The 24,824-nt window shown below is 40.5% G+C and overlaps 1 protein-coding gene across 1 annotated transcript in view; it reads left to right on the top strand.

Moving 5' to 3' along the window:
• The window catches only part of dnaja2a (DnaJ heat shock protein family (Hsp40) member A2a), a 37,163-nt gene extending 13,963 nt beyond the window's left edge, over positions 1-23,200 (top strand). Inside the window, exons 7-9 of the mRNA XM_056278301.1 lie at positions 3,796-3,940; positions 9,083-9,210; positions 21,551-23,200. Of these exons, the coding sequence (XP_056134276.1) occupies positions 3,796-3,940; positions 9,083-9,210; positions 21,551-21,739 (462 nt within the window). The 3' untranslated portion in view covers positions 21,740-23,200. The remainder of the gene's footprint in view (positions 1-3,795; positions 3,941-9,082; positions 9,211-21,550) is intronic.
• The last annotated feature ends 1,624 nt before the right edge of the window (positions 23,201-24,824 follow it).

Raw genomic sequence — 24,824 nt, 5'->3', positions numbered from 1 at the left:
ATTAAGTGATTGAAAATTCCTTTTTAATTCTTAATTTTTTTAGGTCAGTTATGCAAAGTAGGTTTCTCTTAAAGCATAAGCTGAATATCCCATTAATGGATGCACAGAATGGTTTTAAAATAATTTTCAAAATTAACAGTAAGAATGTTGTGAAAATTAACCACAATAGCATCCTGAGCAGAGAATGAAGTCACACTCCGTCTTGTGTGTGTTGTAATCTTCTCTTCTCTGTTTTTTGTTTTGGAAGCCGTTCCGGCCATGTGTGCATGTTAGTGCATGTGCGGTAGCTAGCGTTAGCAGGATAGCTAAGAAGCTAATAATTACATTACATTGATTTGGGTCACTCAGCAGATGGAAGAAATGGCTCCTTACCAAGCTGAATACATTATCGATGTTGATAAAATAACTCTAGACTGTTAAAATCAATAATTCAATCAAGCAAAATAATATTCAAGAATGCAAAGGGAGGGGGGAGGTTTGTTTGGTTATGTCTGAGATGCTGATGCTGAATATTGTTTAAAGCACCTTTTTAAGAAACATGGTAGAATAAATATTTACTGAAGCACTACGGTCATAATACCATGGTTATCATGTAGTTCAGTCAGTAAAGTGTTTCATTTCATCTCTTCAATACCAGTGTCATTGGGTACAGCACTCAAGAAAATTGTCTTACTGTCCTTTATTAAGCAGTATGTACATGGTTAAAAACACCAATGCGTTTCTTTTGTGAAGATGCATTTTGAATTTTCAAAACTTTTTTTTCCCCCTGAAGTCATGATTAATGAATTTGCTTTGTAGCATTTGCATGGTCTGATGCAATACAGTGATGTAGTCATATGTTGCTAAATTGTTTTTTTTCTCCTTTTTAATCACAAGTCCTAGGTAACTGAGGAATTTTGTTGTACAAGCAATATTTTAATCATGTAAAGTTTGCCCAAACTTTGATTACAGTTTGACTGCTAATGTTAATGAGCACGTTTTGTTGACCTGTGTACAAAGAGATTAAGGCAGTTGATCAGACAGCCAGAGAATCAAATTGCCTCCTAAAACAAAATGGGCCAGGTTTTTAGTTCACTAGGCCATTTCCACAAATGTGTAATGCAACCATAATGACCTGTACTTTTGAAGGACTGAGACTGAAAATCTGTGTCCCATGTTTAAAGGCTTAGTGCGCACGGCTGCTGTCTAAAGGATAGGCAAGTGGTTCTCCAGTGGTAATGAGATTTACCAAATTTTTCTGCAACACAGGCCTCTGTAAAGCACAACTTGGTATAGACATAGTGTGATTGTTTTCTCACAATCTTGAAATCGTATCACATTGTATCTGATAATCAAGATGTATTTGGCTAACAGCTAGTAGTTTCATGATGGTAAAACGGTTATGTCTTTATGGTGATTGGTGAGATTGGTGCAGTGGATGGACAAGTGTATTGTGGAGCTATGTTCAGAGTTTGGTAACTAGGGCTGGCAGGAAATCAACAAAGTGAATGTGGCTAATAAAAGGTAGATATGTCTGGCAGAGTGGAGTGTGAACTAGCTGTCCTGAATAAGGCTAATTAACTCAGGACAGAAATTGATTCCACACCCCAAACAAGTACACACCAGAACATGAGGGAGAGCTGAAGGCCGTGTGGACACAGACCTGCATAGCCCCCCCCCCCACACACACACACACACACAAATAGATGTGTTTTTAGTCTTTTTCAATGGAGTTTAACCCCGGTGTTTTGAAGTTTGAAGTCTTTGTTTCGATAACAGGCTGTTGTGCCCTCATCGGCTTCCTGTCTGTGTCTGTGCCAGGGAGACCCGGCTGTGGTGCAGATTTGCCATGTTGTCAAAATGAGGAAAAGTAGACTGACTGCTTTTCTATGCTTTCAGCTTGGAGCCCTGGGAACTGGTAAAATGTAGGTTAGGATATCATTTAGATGTTTGTTTGTTTTGTTTGTTTGTTTGTTGTTGGGTTTTTTTTTTTGTTGGCATTTTCCGCCTTTTATTTGATAGCAATAGTAGAGAGGAACAAGAAAGGCAGGGGAGAGAGAGGGGATGACATGCAGCAAAGGGCGCGGGCCAGATTTGAACCCAGGCCGCTGCGGTAAGGACTCAGCCTTATGTGGTATGCGCTCTACCAGGTGAGCCACTGGGGCACCCCTATCATTTCGATTTTAATTCCGGTTTCACTTATTGAATCATGTTTCCGATTCTTATAATTTCTGTGGAAGGAACTAAAATGTTTCAACAGCAAAAATCATTCTTGGTATAATATTAGGGCTTGAGGTAGTTGGTTATCTCTCTATACCTAGAAACTATTATTATTTTAAAATTCTAATTTTGCGGTCATAATATATGGCGATTGTCAATTTTAACTCAAGTAACGGGATATAAATAGCCCATAAATGGCAGTGTGTCATGTATTTTGCCGTCATGTATTTTGCCTATCTAAATGATGGGTTGGGAACAGGTGAGAAGGAATGTCATCCCTTCTCAACAAATCCTGTCACCACCTGGTGACATTCATCCACTCTTCACGGTCATCTGCCCCTAATTCTAATCGTGAATTGTGTTTCCTTACCAGGAGCTGTCTGGGGATGAACTTGAGGAAATGTAATATTGCGCTGTGAACTCTTATCCAAGAACTAAAGAACATAACGTTCATTCCCTATTTCAGTATTTTACCGTTTGATGTCTACTGTTTGTGTGGCGTTGTACCAAGCTGAACTTGGCACGTTATGATGATGGGGACACAAACACAAAAGACTGCATCCTTTCAGGTTTAAATCATGCTGCAGTAAATGATTGGTCATACTTGAGGCGCTTCCTCCTTTTCATGCAATTCTTACTGCAATAATTACCATTTAGTGTGTCAATAATTTGAGTGAAACTTGCTTATAAGTTTGTCTGTTCCAGTCAGCTGCATCTTAAGTAGTCTACATCAGTGGTAATCATGTGCCATGGAGGAACATTTATATGCAGGTTTTCATTCCAATCCAGCAGTACACCAACAAATTTCTCTAATTAGTACTCCCCTGTGTGTTTGAAGATGTGATAATTGGCGAAATAAGGTTGTGTAAGCTGCTTGATTGTGTACCACTGGTATGTATACATGCTGTGTTGACATATAATGTGACCAATGATGGGGTCAGTAGGTCCTGGCAGTTGACAAAAACTCTTTATAGATCCTTTTAATATTCAGTGCATTTCACTAGTTGTGTGAACGTAACTGAATTCTGAAAGTATACTTTCAGAATTCCAATAGAATCTTTGAAACTCGTGTTTAACAAATACCTGGTTCTTGGAAATTTGGAACATGTTCTCGATACCCAACCGTGTGTCTGTGTAAATGTGTTTGGTGAATGTAGTGTCTCCCTGACCTCATACTGAAATACAGTTGATCAATATTGATCCTTTTCCTGATGGTGCTAACCAGTTCTCTGAATCAGCAGTTAAGACAGTGCTGCATACCCCCCAGGTCCTAACTAACATAGAAGATGTATGCCTGAACTAAATCAGTATGTATAAGATTAATCATTATAATTTGTCATAATAGTGATTAGCCTAGAGCATAATGGCTAATGCTGGTTAGTTAGACATATGGTCTGTAGTTGCTCATTGAATCATGTTATCTCTGTAGCCCTTGGCTATGACTAATTTTGCAACTTGGGAGTGCGGAGAATTTTAATTCTACTCTCTCACTGAGATAAAATAGGCATTGTATATTAAATGTATCCTTAGAACTGCAAATTAATGAGAAATGACCAATCTGTATGTTCTCAAACTTGTTCTCCTTTTCCTCTCCAGACGTACAGACGAGATGGCAGTGACCTGCACATGGTCCACAAGATTGGCCTGGTGGAGGCACTTTGTGGCTTTCAGTTTACACTCAAACACTTAGACGGCAGACAGATAGTAGTCAAGTACCCGGTTGGCAAAGTAATTGAGCCAGGTGAGTCCTAGTTCTTTATAGAATGATGTTCTTACTCTTAATTGCAGCTATTCATTGATCTTACAGCTACAATCCTAACATTTGAAATGCAGACAAACACTTTTTTTTTTGTTTTTTTGGACCCCCCCCCCCTTTTTTTTTTTTTTTTTCTCCCAAGTGTACTTTGCCAATTACCCCACTCTTCCGAGCCATGCCGGTCGCTGCTCCACCCCCTCTGCTGAGCCGGGGAGGGCCGCAGACTACCACATGCCTCCTCCAATACATGTGGAGTCGCCAGTCACTTTTCACTTGACAGTGAGGAGTTTCGCGATGGGGGACGTAGAGCATGAGAGGATCACGCTATTCTCCCCCACCCCCTGAACAGGCACCCCGACCGATCAAAGGAGGCGCTAGTGCAGCGACCAGGACACATACCCACATCCAGCTTCCCACCCACAGAAACGGCCAATTGTGTCTGTAGGGATGCCTGACCAAGCCAGGGGTAACACGGGGATTTGAACCGGCGATCCCCATGTTGGTAGGCAATGGAATGGACCGCTACGCCACCTAGATGCCCCAGACAAACACTTTTTTTTGTTAAATTGTGTCACGGGCACATATAAGATGAAGGCTAATCCACAAACATCCGTGCATATCAAGCTTGTCGGTTTGGCATTGGCATGGTCCGGTAAAATAAAACAAAAGTGATCAGTCAGATTTGAACTGATGCTTTTCCTGGTGGACTTTCCGCTTTTTCACGCAGGCTGTGTTCTTGGTTTAGGGCAGTTATCTGACTTAGCTGGTGAGTGGCTCTGTCTAGTCGAGGACCGTAGAGAGCACAGAATACGTCTTGCGTCTACGCGCTCTCTACCGCACAGCATAGGTCAAGTGTACAGTATGGGGTGAAGTCAAAATAAAGTAAAGCAGCACACACTTTATTTCACATGTTGCACACTTTATTTCACGTTATGACAGGTGCGTTAGTACCAATGGGTCAGTGCGGGCCAGACATTTGGCTCTCACAGGCCGCTTATTGGGGTTCAGGGCACTACTGGATCAGCACCAACAAGACAGCTGATCTTCCATCAACCACAATGCACACCATTGTGCGCTATAACAGCTATTGCTTTATCGCCATCAGATCTTCCTTTGTCACTCAGCAACCAGATTGCACATGCACACCACATGGTGCATAAACAAAAATTAAGAGTGCCCTCAATAGAGTGCAAATATCCGCCAGGCATATCTCCCCTTCTCCGGTGCTCGGATTTGGCGACAAACCACCCCATTTTTTTGCCTACCAGCTGAAGGGGCCCTTATTAAAAGACTTAAGATATGTTTAACTGTTGTGGTTTTCATGGTATAAAATGAATGTAGGCGAATGACATTCATGCTAAAGCAATTAAAAAATGTTAGCTCAGCCATGGGAAATGTTTTATTGTAGCTGCTGAGGTGATTTCCCACTGTGATTAATCCTACTCTTGAAATAGTATTTTTACAGCTGCGTTTTAACATTGAAGTCTATGGCACTTCCGCATCTATTCCCCCCATGATGTCAATTTAACAAACATGGCCGCGAGGTGAATAAAGCGAACTCTTTTTGGTTTGTCCAGTGTTCCTCCAGTTTTCCTGTGCTGAGATCAGCAGTAAATTATTTGCTGATTTGCAAAATACGATCGTCTTGTTTACTTTCAACACTCGTACCCGAATACATAATAGGCACTGTCGCTGCTCGATCTAAATCAACTGATGCATGTGTGCAGCGACAGAGAGCAGCATTGGTCAAGCAAGTGAGACGGAGAGGCGAATGCGAGAGCAAACATTTTCCGAAGGTTTTTAATCACCACAGCCGCGAGAGGTTCTTGATTACACAGTCATAACTGCACAAAAAAATTTAGGCTGATAGGTCCAGTAGTTTGCGAGATTAGCCACGGACAGACACACTCAACTGAACGCATACCGCCTGGCAGAGATACAAATAAGTTTTCACAGTTGATGTAGTGTTCACCGGTCACTCACGCAACTTCAACAGATTAAATAAAGTATAGCCACAATATTATCGGTGTACCACCTTCAATTCCACAATATTATCGGTGTACCACCTTCAATTCAGTAAGAAAAATGTGCACACCAACCTGGAGTTGAAGTTCCACCTCACTTGAGAGACTCGTGGCAGCCTTCTCTCACAAAATTCATCCAGTAATTCGGTCCATTTGGGAGAAAGTGTAAAAAAATGCAGACAATCCTACCAGATTCTCAAAAACCACTAAGTAGATCAGTAACAAGATTGTCAGTTACTGTCAATGTGACAGCCATTGCTCTTGGTTTGCTCACAAACCGCCAAAGGCTTAAGCTCAAAGTTGATGACACCAGGGTTGGCACCGACACGTCGCAGGGCCCTGGGGTGTTCTGTCACTACACATCAAAAGTTGATTGGTAGATGATACGGTCACTCAAAATTGTAACCAGTTTGCAGCTTCGGCCTTCAACGAAAGGCTAGCGATACAAGCTAGTGCTGGTCCAAGAAGCTGTGATGCATTTAGATGACACAAGAAATCCCTACTAAGCCCCAGGAGAAAACGATTGAATTCAGACACATTTCAGGCACACTTCAATTTAACTGTGAAAAACAAATACTTGTTTGATTTTGACAGGGCCAGCAGAGAAGGCCCTGATGGCCCTGACAGCCCACCATTGTGTATAGGTACATAGTTAATGTTAATTATAGGCTAAATTTGACCATTAAAAATTCAAATATAATTGAAATATTAAAAATAATAAATAAATTCAAATAGAATTGTAGAGGAAGATTGACAATCCTAATATGCACCCCAATGGCACAGCATAGTAGAATATCTAATATTCTCCATGAGGGGAGGAGGGCTGGGAACAAATAAACCCTACTGCTTTAGAAACCGGAGATGAAGGTTACAAACTAACAGTCCAGTGAAGGGAGGAAAAAGACAGCTCTCTGTGTGCCGACAAGCAGGAGGGAGAGCACACAACCAAATCCCTGACAGTCTCGCACAGCTGCCACAAGACGCAGCTGCATTCATTTTTTTAACGGATAACAGATAAATAATTGGTTGAGCCAAAACTTTCATCAATTAAATAAGGAAAAAACAGAGATTATTGTGTTTGGCAACAAAGAGAAGAGAACTATCGTAAATGAACAACTCAAGTCTCGAACTCTAAGAACCAAAGACCAAGTCCGAAATCTTGGCGTTTTAATAGACTCAGATCTCACGTTTACCAGCCATATCAAAGCAATCACTAAAACAGTCTTCTATCATCTTAAAACTATAGCCAGAATGAAGGGTCTGGTATCCCAAAATGGCCCAAGAGAAGCTCGTCCATGCTTTGATTTCCAGTAGAATTGATTGCTTTAACGGTCTTTTAACTGGTCTTCCCAAAAAGACAATTAAACAGCTGCAGCTTATTCAGAATGCTGCTGCTAGAGTTTTAACCAGGACCAGAGCACATTACTCCAGTCCTGAAATCTTTACCCTGGCTTCCAGTTAGTTACAGAATAGATTTTAAAGCGCTGCTACTTGTCTACAAATCACTGAATGGTGTAGGCCCAGAATACATCACTGACATTCTCGAAGAATATAAACCGGGTAGGGCTTTACGATCCATGGACCCAGGTCACTTAGTTCAGCCCAGAGTTCAAACCAAACATGGTTTGGTTTGAACTCTAGTAGCATTTAGCTGTTATGCTACATGCAACTGAAATAAACTACCAGAAGATCTTAGATGTGCCCCAAATATAGCAATTTTTAAATTTAGGTTAAAAAAACTTTCTTTTTTCTTGTGCCTATGATTGAGCGTTAAAACTTGCACCTCATTCCAACTGCATTTTAATTCTGGAAGTAGATCTCTAGTCACTCCTGGCAGGGAAGTGACTTGTGTTTTTATTTATTTTATTTTATTTTTACTTTGTGTTTTCTTTTTATAGTACCTGTCTTTTAATTATATTACTCTTTTTAATTACTAATTCAAAGTACATTTTATGTACTTTGTACCCTTTTAATTTTATTTTATATATGATTGTGTCCAGTATCCCCACGACCCTGAGAGCAGGCTAAGTGATTTGGATAATGGATTGATGGATGTTCCTATTTTTTTTTTTATTTACTCTTTTAATTATATTTCATAGGTTGTTCCTTTTCTGTTTTTATTTGTGTAAAGCACATTGAATTGCCCTGTGTATGAAATGTGCTATATAAATAAACTTGCTTGCTAACGTGTTAAATATTTCAAATTAATCACAAATCAACGTGTTAATTTAGACGGTGCTAATATGTGTGTGTGTGTGTGTGTGTGTGTGTGTGTGTGTGTGTGTGTGTGTGTGTGTGTGTGTGTGTGTGTGTGTGTATGTGTATATATGTATAGAGAGAGAGAGTTTTTTTTAACATTATCTTTTCAGGTGCAATGAAATTAACTTTGAAGCTGAAGCAAACTTGTGTGCTGAGTGTACTGGGGAAGTGTCACTAAATTTCACATATGAACAATGGGGCACTGGTCGTGTGTTCTTTTTTTTTTTTTTATTCATATCTAATATTTTTAAAAGGGTCCTATATGTTTTTCGCTCACTTTGCAGCACAAATATGCTACCATTTCTTAGCTCAAAATCTGTTACCTGTTTTTTCATCCTCGCTGTTCCAATTTGCAGTGTTAGCACACTTGTGGTAGAGTTACATTGGTGACTCATCATTTCAAGTGTTTTGGGTTTTTTTCCTGGGATTTGAAGTGGTGAAATGCTAAGGTAATTGCTAGTATCACAATTACTGGTAGTAAATTTGGCAAAAAAACAAATGTTTTTAATACAGTAAATTTATGATTTCAATTTTCAGGTTTGTGACTTTAACACTGAGCCTGTAATGATTTTGTAGGAACATGTTATTAACTTATAGCTATCGATTCAGGGGCTGCATGCACCTTTCTGCTGCCCGTGACAACTGGTCTTCCACTGTTGGCCATTCAGCAGTTGCACTGGTGCTAGAATGGTACTAAACAAGCACAGTCTGTCCCCTTTCACATGACACGTTTTCCATTCTGTCATTTTGCTGTCAAGATCTTCACAAGGAAAATGTCAAGTTTTTTTTTTCAAATGGAAATACGTATTTGAATCTTTTTTTCAAACTGTGTTCTCCCTCCCAGGCTCGGTGAGGGTGGTGAGAGGGGAGGGTATGCCCCAGTACCGCAACCCTTTTGAAAAGGGAGATCTGTATATCAAGTTTGAGGTCCAGTTCCCTGACAACAACTGGATCAGCCCCGAGAAACTCATGGTATGACATCACCAACTTTGAAAAAATTAACTGTCTTTCTAATGGGCTGGATGTAGTTTGTAAATTAAGTTAAAATGGCTGAAATATTGCATTCATCTCTTTGCCATAGTTTTACCTATGTGATAAATTCTCAAGTGTTTTGGTAACATATCAATTAAACGTTGTTTACATAGCACATTTTTTTACATAAGGGCAATGCATTTTACATAATTTATTACAAATACATGGAAATAAACCTGGATTAAGAACAATACATAGAATATACATGGTGCAACATACAAGATATGTATAAAAGAATGGCCTATGAGAGATGAATAAAATGTGTCTTAGTTGTTAAAGAAATAAGTTTAGAAAAGAGTTTGCAGTTCAGAGTGTTCTCCCAAGTGCATACTTTGGCAGTATCTGATTGATGTTTCTGGAGCAAGTCCATTATACAATTTTAAATATCACCAGAAGAGTAGTAGTCTATTCTCAATCTGACAAGCATATGATTATTAATAACTAGCAGAGGTACCCGGCGTTGCCCGGGAAAAATATTCTCACCAAAACAGCCAACATGATCTGATCTTTACGATATAATCAATGATGAAATATAGCATAATTTATGATATGATACATGTGATAAACGAATGTCGAATAAATGGATGTTATTAAGGAAAATTATCAAAATTATCAAATAATTTTCAATCCATTCATCAAGCTTCTTTGCCAATGTGTGTATTAATTGCCCAGTGCTCAAGCGCCTCAGGGTAAACCACGTTGCATGTCTTGTGGCAACAAAAAATTGTCACGTGCTTTGTGATAAGTTAAGAGTGCTCACCACTGTCACTCTTGCAACCTTGAATCCAGGGTGATGATCTGCACTAATAAGCTTGGCGTCGAGGTTGAAAAATTCCTTTGATTGATATGACATAACAACGTATGGCATCGAATATCAAAACGACGCCAAATTTTGCTACAAAATAAACTAAATTTCGCAAATAAATAAAAAATGTTACTTGGTTTTTGAAATATTTTTCGAACTGTGCAATCCTCGGAAAGTGCTGATTGTAAAGATGCTTTCTTTTTGTTCTACAAGGAGTATTTCTGGAGTTTTAAGCGAACATACAAACATACACTCTAGCTTTATATACGTATATATATATATATATATATATATATATATATATATACAGTGGGGAAAATAATTATTTGACCCCTTGCTGATTTTGTAAGTTTGCCCACTTACAAAGAGTGCAACAGTCTTATTTTAAGCGTAGGTTCATTTTAACAGTGAGAGACAGAATATGACCAAAAAAAGTGGAATAAGACATTGTATGAATTTTATGAATTTATTTGCATATTTTTGGTCCAAAATAAATATTTGAACCCTTGGACAAACATTATGTTAATATTTAGTAGAAAAGCCATTATTGGCCAGCACAGATGTCAAACGGTTTTTACAGTTTCTGACAAGGTTTGTGCACATTTCGGCAGGGATGTTGCCCCACTCCTCCCTACAGACAGCCCCAAATCATTCAGGTTTCGAGGCTGTCGCCTGGCAACCCGAAATTTAAGCTCCCTCCAAAGATTTTCGATTGGATTCAGGTCTGGAGACTGGCTAGGCCGTTCAAGAACCTTGATGTGCTTCTTCAGCCACTCTTTGGTTGCTTTGGCGGTGTGCTTTGGGTCGTTGTCGTGTTGGAACACCCATCCACGACCCATCTTCAGCGCTCTCACTGAGGGAAGGAGGTGTTGGTCCAGAATTCCATGGTACATGGCCCCGTCCATCCTCCCCTCAATGCGATGGAGTTGTCCTGTCCCCTTGGCTGAAAAGAACCCCCAAAGCATGATGTTGCCACCCCCATGCTTGATGGTGGGGATGGTGTTCTTTGGGTTGTACTCCGTGTTCGTCACCCTGCAAACACGTTGAGTTGAGCCCGAAAAGTTCTATTTTGGTCTCATCCAACCACATCACCTTCTTCCAGGCTTCTTCTGAGTTGTCCAGTTGTTCATTGGCGAACTTCAGACGGGCCTGTACATGTGCCTTCTTGAGCAGTGGGACCTTGCGTGCGCTGCAGGATTTTAATCCATGACGGCATAGTGTGTTACTAACCGTTTGCTTTGTAACTGTGGTCTCAGCTGCCTTCAGGTCATTAACCAGTTCCCCCCTTGTGGTTCTGGGATGATTCCTCACCGTTCGCATGATCAGGTACACCCCACGAGGCGAGATCTTGCGTGGAGCCCAAGACCGAGGGAGGTTGGCGGTGGTGTGGTGTTCCTTCCATTTCCTGATAACTGCACCGACAGTTGTTACTTTCTCTCGAAGATGCTTTCCAATTCTCTTGTAGCCCATCTCAGCCTTGTGCAGGTCTACAATCTTGTCCCTGGTGTCCTTAGACAGCTCTTTGGTCTTGCCCATGGTGGAGATGTTGAAATCTGATTGATTGGGTGTGGACAGGTGTCTTTTATACAGGTAACGAGGTGATGCATGTATATTTTATGTGGGTAATTAGTTGGGATTAGGGGTGCATCTTAAAGAAAAACTAACTGGTTTGTGGGAGCCAGAATACTTGCTGTTTGGTAGGGGATCAAATACTTATTTTTCTAAATCAGGTGGTTATTAATTTTTATAAATTCATATGATGGGATTTTCTGGAATTTTCTTTGGGAGTCCGTCTCTCACTGTTAAAATGTACATATGATTAAAATTATAGACTGTTGCATTCTTTGTAAGTAGGCAAACCTACAAAATCAGCAAGGGGTCAAATACTTATTTTCCCCACTGTGTGTGTGTGTGTGTGTGTGTGTGTGTGTGTGTGTGTGTGTATATATATATATATAGATAGATAGATAGATATACCTTTCTTTTTGTTCTACAAAGAGATTTCTGGAGTTTTGAGCGAACATAATAATAATTATATTTTATTTATATAGCACCTTTCTAAAAAAATGTTACAAAGTGCTTCACAAAAAAAAATACAGCTAAAACCAGACAAAGCAGGAATAAGAGTAAGATCAAATAAGAGTAAAATTAAAAACAGTAAAAATAAAAACAAATATCAAACATTTGTAAAAGCTTTCATAAAAAGAAAAGTTTTAAGACGAAATTTAAAAGAAGCTACAGACTTAGTTTGTCTTAGCTCAGCAGGAAGAGCGTTCCATAGTGTAGGGGCTCTAACAGCAAAAGCCCGATCACCCTTTGTAACCAACCGAGACCTGGGAATAACTAGCAGGGCTCCATCTGCAGACCTTAATGGTTGAGGGGGGACATACCAAGTCAATAAATCACAAATGTATAAAGGAGCGATACCATTTAAAGCCTTAAAAGTGAACAGTAAAATTTTAGAATCGATTCGAAATATAACAGGGAGCCAATGTAAGGAGGCAAGCACAGGAGTGATATGGTCATGCCTCCTTGTTCCTGTAATGAGCTGAGCAGCGGCATTTTGTACCAACTGCAGACAGTGGAGTGAGCCCTTGCTGATACCAGAATAAAGTGCATTACAGTAGTCAAGTCGAGAAAAGATAAAAGCGTGTACAACTTTTTGCAAATCGGCAATTGATAAAAATGACCTAATTTTGGAGATTAGCTTGAGTTGGAAAAAGCATGACTGAACAACATAAAAACATACTCTTGCTTTATACATATGGAAAGATAATAAAAATAAGATATATATATATATATATATCATCGACCTGTAGGTGTTGCTGTGGTTCATGAGATAGCAAACCTGGGTAATCGAGAGAGGCTTAGATGACCAGAAAGAAAGAGCTAGCGCTTGCCACAGAATAAACTCAATTTCGCAAATAAATCAAATTTTATACTTGTTTTTTGAAATATTTTCAAACTGTGCGATCCTTGGAAAGTGCTGATTATAAAGAGACTTTTCTTTTTGTTCTACAGTGAGTATTTCTGGAGTTTTAAGCGAACATACAAACATACAGTCTCGCTTTATAGAAGATATTCATCTGTATTTATTGGCGTAGTCAAGCAAGATATTCCTTCAGAACTAACTACAGTTCATTTTAATTACTTAACCTATGTATCGGAGAATTTGTAAAGGCTTAAACAGTTTTAGGCTGTGCTGAATGTTTTTCATCACTTGATCAGTTTACTTGCCCACTGTATCAAGTATAACCAAGGCTCAGCGTTTTCAGTTTTTACTGATTTTCACTGAAAAATACCCAGATTCTTTAAAAGGAGCAAATCAATTTAAACTGATTTTCACCCGGATTTTATGTTTCCACGGATCCAAACGTTGTTCCTGTTCATGTGAGGTTATGTAACAGCGTCCTCTTGTGGCGAAATTCGGCATGCTGGATGGCTTTGAAAAATAAAAACCGAAAACGCTGTGCCTTGAGGTTAACTGACTTAAATTTCTGTTTTGTTTTGTTTTTTGTTTTTTTTACCTCAAAACCCAAGAATTGAGATTGGTTTGATAAGTACTTTCTCTGGCTATAAATGTGTAGCTTGTTTAACATTTAACAGTGGTTCAGTAACACGTCTCCCCCCCCCCCCCCCCCAATTCATCTGAACTCGACATTTTTTTATTACAGTACTGTCTCTTATTTGTCTTCCTAAGTCAGTGTATCTTTTGGTCATTCTGTTTTCCTTTCAGAAACATAAATTAGAAATAAAAAACAAGTGGCAATATACAACTACAATAAAGTCAAAGGAAAATAGCCCTTTTTTCTGAAATTGGAAGCTATGGGAGGCCCACGTGCTCAAAAGCGAGCATGAATGCCAAAAAAGCCAAACTTAGCTGGCTACAGTCTAGATGCCTTCATATTCTGAGAGATAAATGGAACAATACAACTGTAGAGATGCTCTTCTCATACCATTTAGTTCAATGCAATTGTAAGAGGACCGCCACTGTCGTACAGTTCTGTAAAAAGTTCTGCTTTTCTATCTTATCCATAGAATATGTACCCATACTGTTGCATCCTATCTATTCTTCTTTCTGATTCATTAAAATTCTCCGATTTTTGATGCACAATCGAAGTGCCCTTATGGGAAAATGTATGATTATAAATCCTTTTGAATGCACCTACTAGATGGCAACAGTACCTTTTTCCCTTCCATACTAGTATATAAAGGCTACTAGGCTATAGCTTGGTAAATTAAAGGTCAACAAAACACCCCAGTTTAGATGGACCACAGCCTCATCTAAGATTTAAAAAATGCCAGAATGAAAACATGGCCCACAGTTTTTTTTTGTTTTTGTTTTTTACCTTTGGGAATAGCTTGGTCAACTCTGGGCAACGCTCAAGTCAACAGTAAACATGGAGGGAAGCGAGAGTGCTAATTCTATAAACAACTAGAAAATCAAATGATGCAAAAAATAAAATCCACTATCAAATTACAACTAATGAAAAATGCAAAAATATGTAGCTTTGGTCTCCCTCTAACTGTATCTCTCTCTCTCTCTCTCTCTCACTCACTCAATACTCCTCTTGCTAAAATGCTGCTCCTCAATGGCAGAATTTTTTTTTTTTTTTTAATTTTGTATTAGACGGTGGAAGGGTGTAGCCAAAGGGTTGTGATTTGTATCGTATCACATAGCCAAGCCCATGACAGTCCATGGTTGTAATAACAGATAACCACATAATCAGCACTTAGCTGAAATTCACTTCTTTGTGTATAGATCATATAGATTGTGCTAAAATGTCAAGATAAGCACCAGGGTCGATGTCTCTGACTTGGATGTTTCCAAGTACATCAGTATTAAGTGAAAATAAGTTCTTTAATTGTACTTAAACTTTATTTGTCCCCGAAGGGCAATTAATATTGCTGTGTAAGGTGCAACATAAGAAAACAAACATAAGATCATATTAGACAGAGTAATGCAGGCTCATCAGCACTACATCAGTGCATAAGCATAATCACCAGAACAGCAATAAGAGAAATACAATGATGACTCCTGTCATCCCCATACAAAAGTATGACCAGCATACCATTACAATCAAAATACAATGGCGGCGACAACATAATCAGAAATCAATGTAAACATCATCCTACATAGACATGACGGGCAAGCTACCTTCTTCTCCCTAAGTTGAGGGTAATGGCTGTGAAGATGAATGAGTGTATCTTTTTGTCTTGACTGAAGGGAATCTAAAGCAGGTGCCAGAGGGTAGGGATTGAAACTCCTTATGAGGGGGCGTTCGGGTAGTGTAGTGGTCTATTCCGTTGCCTACCAACATGGGGATCCTGGTTCGAATCCCGCTGTTGCCTCCGGCTCCCTACAGACACAATTGGCTGTGTGCGGGTGGGAAGCCAGATGTGGGTGTGTGTCCTGGTCGCTGCACTAGCGTCTCCTCTGGTCGGTCGGGGCACCTGTTCGGGGGGGGCGGGGATTGGGGGAAATAGTGTGATTCTCCCACGTGCTACATCCCCCTGATGAAACTTGTCACTGTCAGGTGAAAAGAAGGGGCTGGCGACTCCACATGTATCCGATGAGGCATGTGGTAGTCTGCAGCCCTCCCCGGATCGACAGAGTGGGTGGAGCAGCGACCAGGAAGGGTAATTGGCTGGATACAATTGTGGAGAAAGGGGGGGGGGTCCCAAAAACTAAAAGAAACTCCTGAGGAAGAGGGTGAATGCAATCAGACAGGATGGAATTTGCCCTCTTCACCACCTGGCTGTTATACAGAATTGACAGGCTACTTTGCTGGGCACCTATAATTTTGCAGCTTGTATTCACTATTTTAGCCAGTGCATTCTTGGATTTAATATTCAGACTACCATACCAACAGATGAAGGGGAGATACAATTGATTCTATGTAGGATTTGTAAAAAGAGCCATCAGGGGTCTGTCAACATGAAACTGGAAGTTATGCATATAACTAATGTTCCTGAGGGAGGGTAATGAGGTACAACACACAAGTATGGGGATTGTGCCCTCGCGAGACCAATCTGAAGAACCTTTATCAAAACACCTGTCAAGGCCAATTAGGTTGTCGCAGGCAGAGGAAGTCCCCCCCCCCCCCCTCGAGGCTACAAAAGACCCTGTGCAGCCCTTGCGCCTCCATATTTTTGCACTTCACCGAGCCAAAAGGGCAGTGAGGGCCTGACCTATGTTATACCCCGTTACCCTCCCTCAGGGAACATTAGTTGTATGCATAACTTCCAGTTGCCTTTTGGTCAAGTTCACTTTATTATCATATGCATAAAAAAAAGTACTATGTACCCTCAAATGCAATGAAATGCATGTGCTCTGGCTCTCTCCGCCTTGAAAATGATATATAAAGAAATAATAACAACAAATAAATCAGGCATCCTACAAAATAATAAATCAATGAAAGTTATGTAAGGTGCCTACTGTTCATTATTGTGACCGCCTGGGGGTAAAAACTGTATTTGAGAAGGCTGGTCCAAGCTCTGGTGATCTGTAAGCGTTGTCCTGAGGGAAGGAGTAAGAACAGACCATGTGCTGGGTAGCTGGTGTTCTCCATGATACTTAGGGCCTTCCTTCTGCAACAGGTGGTGTAAATGTCCTGAAGCTGTGGCAGTGCTGTTCCTATGACTTTTGAAGCTGTTTTTACTATCCTTCTCAGTTTTTTTGTGGTCCTGTCCAGTCAGGTTGCCAAACCACACCAGTAGGCTTCCAGTAAGGATGTGCTCTATGGTAATCTGATAGAAATTGATCAGGGTTTTTGTGGACATTCAGGATTTTTTAAGACATCTCAGAAAGTAGTCTCTATTGTGCCTTCTTAATGATACAACTGGTTTTAAGAGACCAGGAGAAAGGAGTCCGAGATGTGAATGCCTAAAAATCTGAAGTTCTTGGCAATTTCAACAGGGACATTGTTGATGTAAACTGGTGTCTTAACTGTTTTGGACTTCCTAAAATCAACAATTATCTCCTTTGTTTTCTCAACATTTAGGGAGAGGTCATTATCTTGTCACCAAGTGGATAGGTCCCTCACCTCCTCCCTATAGGCATCTTCATTGTTGTCATTTATCAGTCCAATTTAGGGATGGGTATCGTTAGGATTTTATCGATACTACTACTCTTATCGGTACTGCTTATCGGTTCGGTACTTTATCGATACTCTTATCGGTTCTTTTTGATTATTATGCAAGAAAAAAAGACACTTAATTAAGAACAGAATCGACATTGCTTTATTATTCTATTATATAACTTTATATAAATATAAACAAATATTATTTATTAAGCAGCAACAGCAGCAGCAATGTTTTAAATGCGTCTGAATTATAGACTTTATAATCAACATTCAACAACAACAAATAAGATAAGAAAATAAAAGTAGATAAAGAAAAAAAATATTAAAAATAAATTTTTACAGCAAAAGGCTAACGGAAGTTCAAACAAACAAGAACCTAGAACATTATCCTAACAGTTCTTCTGCAGAAAAATCAATATATCTACCTTCTCCGGCAGGAGTCGTGATCTCTCCTGACTTATAGTGTCCCCGGCTATTAGCCTAGCTAACTCCGTATCTATGGCTTATATATTTGTAGCTAAACAATTAGCTAAGCAATTACATTTTATTTATTGGCCTATTCGTAATAATTCGTTATTAGCCTAGCTAACTCCGTATCTATGGCTTATATATTTGTAGCTAAACAATTAGCTAAGCAATTATATTTTATTTATTGGCCTATTCGTAATAATTCGTTATTAGCCTAGCTAACTCCGTATCTATGGCTCATACGGCTTACCTGCAGTGGACGTGGATGGAACACTACGAGCAAAGCAGTGGAAAACGCCGCATTTCTGCAGATTAATACCATGTTTCGATAAACGATGTTTCGACAGATTGCTTGTATTGCCACCCTTACTGGCAAATGATTTGTTGCACTTGTGGCAACGAGCGTTGTTGTCATCGACTTTTGAAAAATATACCCAAACTTTTGAACGTTTAGTTCTCTCCGCCATGATGAGCGCTTGAGCAGAGCTGTCTGTGCGCGTGTGAGCGAGTGTGTGGAGCACAGCACAGCCCCGCCCCTCGCGCAGTAAGAGAGAGACAGAGAGATGGAGAAAACGGCAAACAAGATTATGTTCGCGACGTTTAAATTCCTCGAAAAACACAATTGCCACAATATAAATCTCACTCCATGATTTCTCGAGTACCTACCGACTACCGATAGCAGAACCGAAAACGTCGGATCTTAAAAATGCTCCGGTTTTTACTAATTTAGAACCGGTTCCCGTTTAGAACCGGGTTTCGGGGGGCATCCGTAGTCCAATTACTGTGGTGTTATCTGTGAATTTTACTATGCTGTTATATTTGGCAACACGATCATGTGTGATAAGACTGTAAAGTAAGGGACTAAGGCAACAACCCTGCGGTGCTCCTGTTTTGAGAACAATGGTAGATGAGTAGCTGGTACCTGCTCTCTGCCTCAATGTCTTGCCTGCCTGTTAGAAAGTCATATAACCACTTACAGTTGGAATTATATAGACCAAGGTCCCTAAGCTTTAACACCAATTTAGATGTTAGAATGGTATTAAATACAGAGCTATAGTCAATAAACAACATTCTGACATAGGTGTTTTTTTTCCTTCAAGGTGTTTCAGCACAGTATGCAGAGCCAATGACATGGCATCTATTTAACCAAACTAGTGGATCAAGGTTGGCAGGAATGTTAAGATTTATGTATGTCTTGACTAATTTTTCAAAGCATTTCATTATTACTGCGGTCAAAGCAACAGGTCTGTAGTCATTAAGACAGGATACATATTATTTTTTTCTTTATTTTTTTTGGGTTACAAGCACAATAACGGTTTTCTTAAAGCATGTAGGAACCACACATAGTGACAATGACAGGTTAAAAATGTCTGTAAAAACATTTGCTAGCTGACTAGAGCAGGTCTTAAGGACACGAGATGGGATACCGTCTTGGCCAGCAGCTTTGTGTGCTTTGACAGATTTAAAAACTGTCAGTACACTTGATACAACACAAGTATGGGGATGTAGCAAAACACCCCTGCAGATAGACTAAGACGAACTGGCCCTGACACAGCAGCAGTGATGACATCAACCACATCACCTACCTGCTGAGCACAGACTGAGTGTGACATCCTGGGCTGTCAGTACAGGCAATCCCATGTTTGCTCAACAAACGCGCAGCACACATACCGGGCATAGGTTATGCAGACACCATTGTTCGGTCGATGCAAATGGGGGGGGGGGGGCGTCAGCTCAAAAGATAATGCTCTGTATTACAAGCCAGGTAATTTAGGGGTGTATGCGGGATTAGGACACAGTGTCAATTTAAAGCTGTCTACAACAAAAGATAAACATGAAGGATGAACGGAGCACATGGATGTCTTCCGCGCGCTTCGCTGAGCACAGGGCCAATAAGAACGCTGTCTTATATGAAGTCATATCCATGCCCAGACTGCAGTGGCTCAAAAGGCGCATTGCACAGTGTATCTAGAACCAGAGCAAGATCCCAATGGGGAATCATGGTTTTGCGCATCGGCCTCTTACGCTGTATGCCCTTCATAAAACGCATCACCAGAGGGTGGGAGCTGGGGGATTTTCCATCAGTTCCCACCTGGCAAGCAAAGATAGCCGAGAGATAGACTTTAATAGTGGAAAAGGAAAGGCCTCTTTCTAATAATTTCTGGAGAAATGTCAAAATAGCCACCACAGAGCTCTGGAGCAGAACTGTATTCCTTTCATGACACCAAGCATCGAATAAGCATTGGGCACACACACACACACACACACACACACACACAGTACCTTACATACATCACACACTATTTATTATTATTACTGCTTTTTTTCTGTTGTTATTTAATTGCTATTGTTGCTGCAGTGTTGAGGAGCCGAAATGCAAGAATTTTACCCTCTTATACTTTTATAATGAGACGTAACAAATAAAGAATCTTGAACTTAAGTGTATTTAACCCCTGTGTGGATGCTGCTCTGGCACTCAGTGACTGGGTTGCCTGCCAATGTCACTGACACAATACAATCAGTTTCTCCCTTTCAGGGGCCAGGCCCACAGATCCCAGATTTCAAGGCACAGGTGCCAAATCTGGCCCTGGGCCTGTGACAACAGGTCTTTGCATACAGGGAGAAGCACCATGGTCTCCTATTCAAAAGAGAAATGATCTTCATGTTTCATGAAAACCATGTTTTCTTGGGCCAATGTGGGGCTATCAGAATCATAGTTTATCAGTTCAGTATCCTTGGTGCACAATCTCTCCCTAACCAAAACAGTTTTACGCCATCTTTCTTTTAACGTAGAGATACACTCCACCAGCCCTTGTTTTGCCAGTAATTTGGGCATCTAAATCTGTGCATGAGGACACACCAAACCCTTCTATCAACAACTCCATGTCGAAGTCCCTCTCAGCTAGCTATGTCTCTGTCACAGTCAGAATACAGGTATCTCTAAATTCGTGTTGGAAACGTACATGGGCTTGAAGTTTGTCAGTCGTATTGCGAAGAGATTGGGCATTTGTGTTGTTTTAGTTTTATGTAGACCTTTAGGCTTTGTGGATGTGGGGCTTCCACAGCTTTGCATTAAAGAAAATGGGGGGGGGGGCAGGCTAGTTTTTGTGTTCTTTTGTTTACAAGAGGCAGCTATTGTTAGCCTCTTCAAAACAGGTGCTCCTTGTGGAGCTGACGGTTCCCTGAGAGGACCGGATGGAGGAGGGAAATGAGCGGAAGTGGTCCAAGTACCAGGAGCTGGTTGATCACTGTCAGAGGATAGGCTGGAAGGCACGTTGTGAGCCCATCTAAGTGGGGTGTAGATGCTTTGCTGGCTGCTCACTGTGCAAGCTCTACACTCTACTTGGCATCACTGTGGCTGCTTAAAGGAAAGCCATCAAGTCTTCATGGAGGCTGCAGAGAGGAGCTCCAGATGGCTTTGGATCAGAAAGAGTGATCTGTGGGCCAATGCTGCTGGGACACAAGCCTGGGGCTGATCAACCATGGCTGGGTCGCCTGAGAGAGGGTGTATGATGTTGAAAGACCCAAAACACCTGAGGACCTCAGGAAATATCACTGATGATGTGTCCCATTGCATCCTAGGATGTAGGCCTTTGTAAATTTTGGTCTTGTCATTTCTGAGCAGGAAGACAAAATTACTTTTTCCATATTTTCATTTTTGGATTTTAGAATGAATTTTTATTTCTGTTTTTGAAAGGAAAATAGAATAACCAAAAGATACACATTCCATTTTCTGTTCCAGTGATTATTGTCACTTCTGGGATAACCATAGGGCAATGTCATGAGGATTATCAGATTGAGTTCTATTACAAGAACAAGGAAAAATTATTTCTAATGTGATCAGTTGTCAGTAAATGCAATTCCGTGATGTTGAGATGGCCACTATTTTAAACTTTTATATTGACCCTTGAACCCCCTGCAGGAGCTGGAAGACCTGTTGCCCTCTCGATCAGAGGTACCAGTCATCAGTGGTGACACGGAGGAGGTTGACCTGCAGGACTACGATGTCAGCCAGAGCTCAACATCTGGGGGCCGCAGAGAAGCATACAACGACAGCTCAGATGAGGAGGGTGGGCACCACGGTCCAGGGGTGCAGTGTGCCCACCAGTAGTGTTGTGGGTGCCAGCAAGCAAACACACACAGACACACACATACAAACACACGCACATCAATCCGCCTTGGAGTTGCACAGCAGAGTAAACAAGTTTGTGGTTAAGACTTAATAGCCTTGGTAGTTCCTCCAAACATGGATTTAAACAAAACAAAAAAAAGTGGACTAAATGAAACCTGAAATGAGGGTTAATGGAATCTGTTGGCTATTGTTGTTTTCAGTGCTTTGTTCAGTTTGATCATAGACACCTGGTCATAACACCTGGGCAGCTGACTTGTTACAGCATATTTGAAAAAGGTTCCAATATTTGAAGTAGAAGTTCTTGTGTTTTTTTTTACCCCCCCCCCCTTATTCAAATCGTGTAAAAATGTCAATTGTAAGAGAGGAAAAAAAGATAGTCATCCTCGAATTTTTCATACATTTGAAATGCAGTAAGGGAATCAGCAGTTTCCCCAGGTCTTCTGGATTAAGGTTCCCAGGTAATGTCATATCTAACTAGGGAAACTGACCTCTCCCCTCATCTGGTCTGGAGTTCATGGGGAAATACCCCCCCCCCCTTCCTAAAGGTTATTTTATGCTTGGTAGCGCAACAGAAATTAAGTGAATTATGTGTCCGGTGATATAGCATTGATACTTTGTTGAAGAGTTCGTCGTCTCAGTGGTAACAAAAGACTGTCCAACGTGGCAATAAGTTTGGCTTTCCACTTTCCCGCTTTTTGGCTGTGTAAGCAGTCTGTGCTATGGTCTTTTCAAAGTGTACAATGAAAGAAACGTCTAGAGCAACATTTTTTGTGTCACATGTATCAAAAAGTCATCATTTCTGTCAGGTAACCAAGCATAAATTAATTTTGTCCACTAAACCTCTACTCCCTGTTTTCCCATAATGAACTCCCTGCCAGTTTTCTGTCCTTACCTTACATTCCCTAGATGGAATTTCAGATCAGATGTCAAGACCTGTTTGCTCAAGTGTGTGACTTTCATATTGTTTTCATAGTATTTTAGAGTTAATTTAAAAACTAACCAATGTGCATCTACGGAAATGCAGCCGAGGGACTGAAACGAAGAGCCCTGGACTTTCATTCATTCTTTATTCACTCGGCACCATTCTGGGGATTTGATAATGTATCTCAACTTGATTTTTACTCTTTTTTTTTCTTTGTATGTTTTACTTGTTTTTCCTTCTATATATTTTAAATTGGGACAAGAATATTGAATATTGTGTATAATTCAATGGAACTGCTTGTTAGTACATATGATCAGCTGCTGTGGTCAAACTGGTGCGAATATCAACAAGAAAAAAAAGAACGAATCTGACCAATAAGTGGCCTGTGCTTGAGACCATGTGTGTGCATTGGTTCCTGCACTGATTCAGTCAATTGATTGGATAAAAGTTAACAAAGCAGTACACTTATGGAAAAAGTTTATGAAGTTGTTCAATAAAATGTTCAAATATCAATATCATGTCCTTTGCTGAGTGTCAGTTTTCTCTATTCTGCCCTGCTGATATTTTTACATCTGTCACGATCCTAAGAACATTTGTACTGCCTACTCACAGCCCTAGTTCCCTAAAGTAAAGTGACTTACAAAGCGAGGGCAGGGAGACTGGATGTAATTCAAATCTGCTCAAGGGAAAACTTCTGCTATAAGACCCCTTTCTAAACAGATTGTCCTCACCAGTTCATTGTAACAAGGTTTCAGAACTGAATTCAATAGTACAAAAATTATAACTACTCTGACTTGCTGATTGTAATGCCATATTTTGACTCTTAAACTTGACCTTGTTTAACAAGCTATAATGTAAACCAGTGGTTCTCAGTCTGTTTCCTTAGGACCTACATCGCTGCTGGTTTTCTATTTTGACAGGCAGTTAATTTGTTCACCTGTTATGCTAGGTATAAAAACTCGGTGAGTAGACACTTGAAACACCTTTAAGAATAGAGAGCAACTAGTACAAGTTCTAAAGAACCTGATTTGAGGTCGAGTTACATCCTTTGATAATTGTATACTGTATGACCGGGTGTAAGTGTGTCACTATACTACATGGCCAAAAGAATGCAGATACCCAAACATCACACTGGTATATGCTTGTTGAATATCTCATTCCAAAACCATAAACATTAATATGGATTTTTATGGTCCCTCTTTGCTGCTAAAACAGCCTCCACTCCTCTGGGAAGGCTTTCCACTAGATTTGGAGCATGGCTGTGGGAAATCGCTCTCTTTCAGCCACAAGAGCACGCAGTTGACATTCCAATCCATCCCAAAGGTGCTAGATGGATTGAGGTCAGGGCACTGTGCAGGCCAGTCAAGTTCTTCCACACCAAACTCGGCAAACCATATCTTCATGGAGTTTACTTTGTTTACGGAGGCATTGTAATGCTGAAACAGGAAAGGGCCTTCCCCAAACTGTTGTCACAAAGTTGGAAGCACACAATTCTGTAGGGTGTCATTGTATGCTTTAGCATTAAGATTTCCATTCACCAGAACTAAGAAGCCTAGCCCAAACATGAAAAACAGCCCCAGACCATTATCCTCCTTTACCAATCTTTGCAGTTGGCACTACGCATTCGGGCAGGAAGCATTCTGGCATCCGCCAAACCCAGAATTGTCCATCAGACTGCCCGGTAGTGAAGCCTGATTAATCACTCCAGAGAATGGTTTCTGCTACTCCACAATGGTGGTGTGATTTACACCTCTCCATCCGATGCGTAAGCTTTTGTGCAGCAGCTTGGCCATGGAAACCCATTTCATGACGTTCCTGACGAACAGTTATTGTGCTGAAGTTGCTTCCAGATGCAGTTTTGAACTGGGTAGTGAGTGTAGCAATCGAGGACAAATGATTATTACGCGCTACACGCTTCAGCACTTGGTAGTCCCGTTCTCTGAGCTTGTGTGGCCTACTGCTTCATGGCTGAGCTGTTGTTGCTCCTAGACCTTGCCACTGCACAATAACAGACTTAAAGTTGACTGGGGCAGATCTAGTAGGGCAGAAATTTGATGAACTTACTTGTTGGAAAGGTGGAATCCTATAAAAGTGTTAGGTTGAAAGCCACTGAGCTCTACAGTATGACCCGTTCTATTGGCT

This window comes from Lampris incognitus, chromosome 4 (assembly GCF_029633865.1).
Source record: "Lampris incognitus isolate fLamInc1 chromosome 4, fLamInc1.hap2, whole genome shotgun sequence".
In the NCBI taxonomy this organism is placed as follows: Eukaryota; Metazoa; Chordata; class Actinopteri; order Lampriformes; family Lampridae; genus Lampris; species Lampris incognitus.
This window is presented reverse-complemented; position numbering and strand designations above follow the sequence as displayed.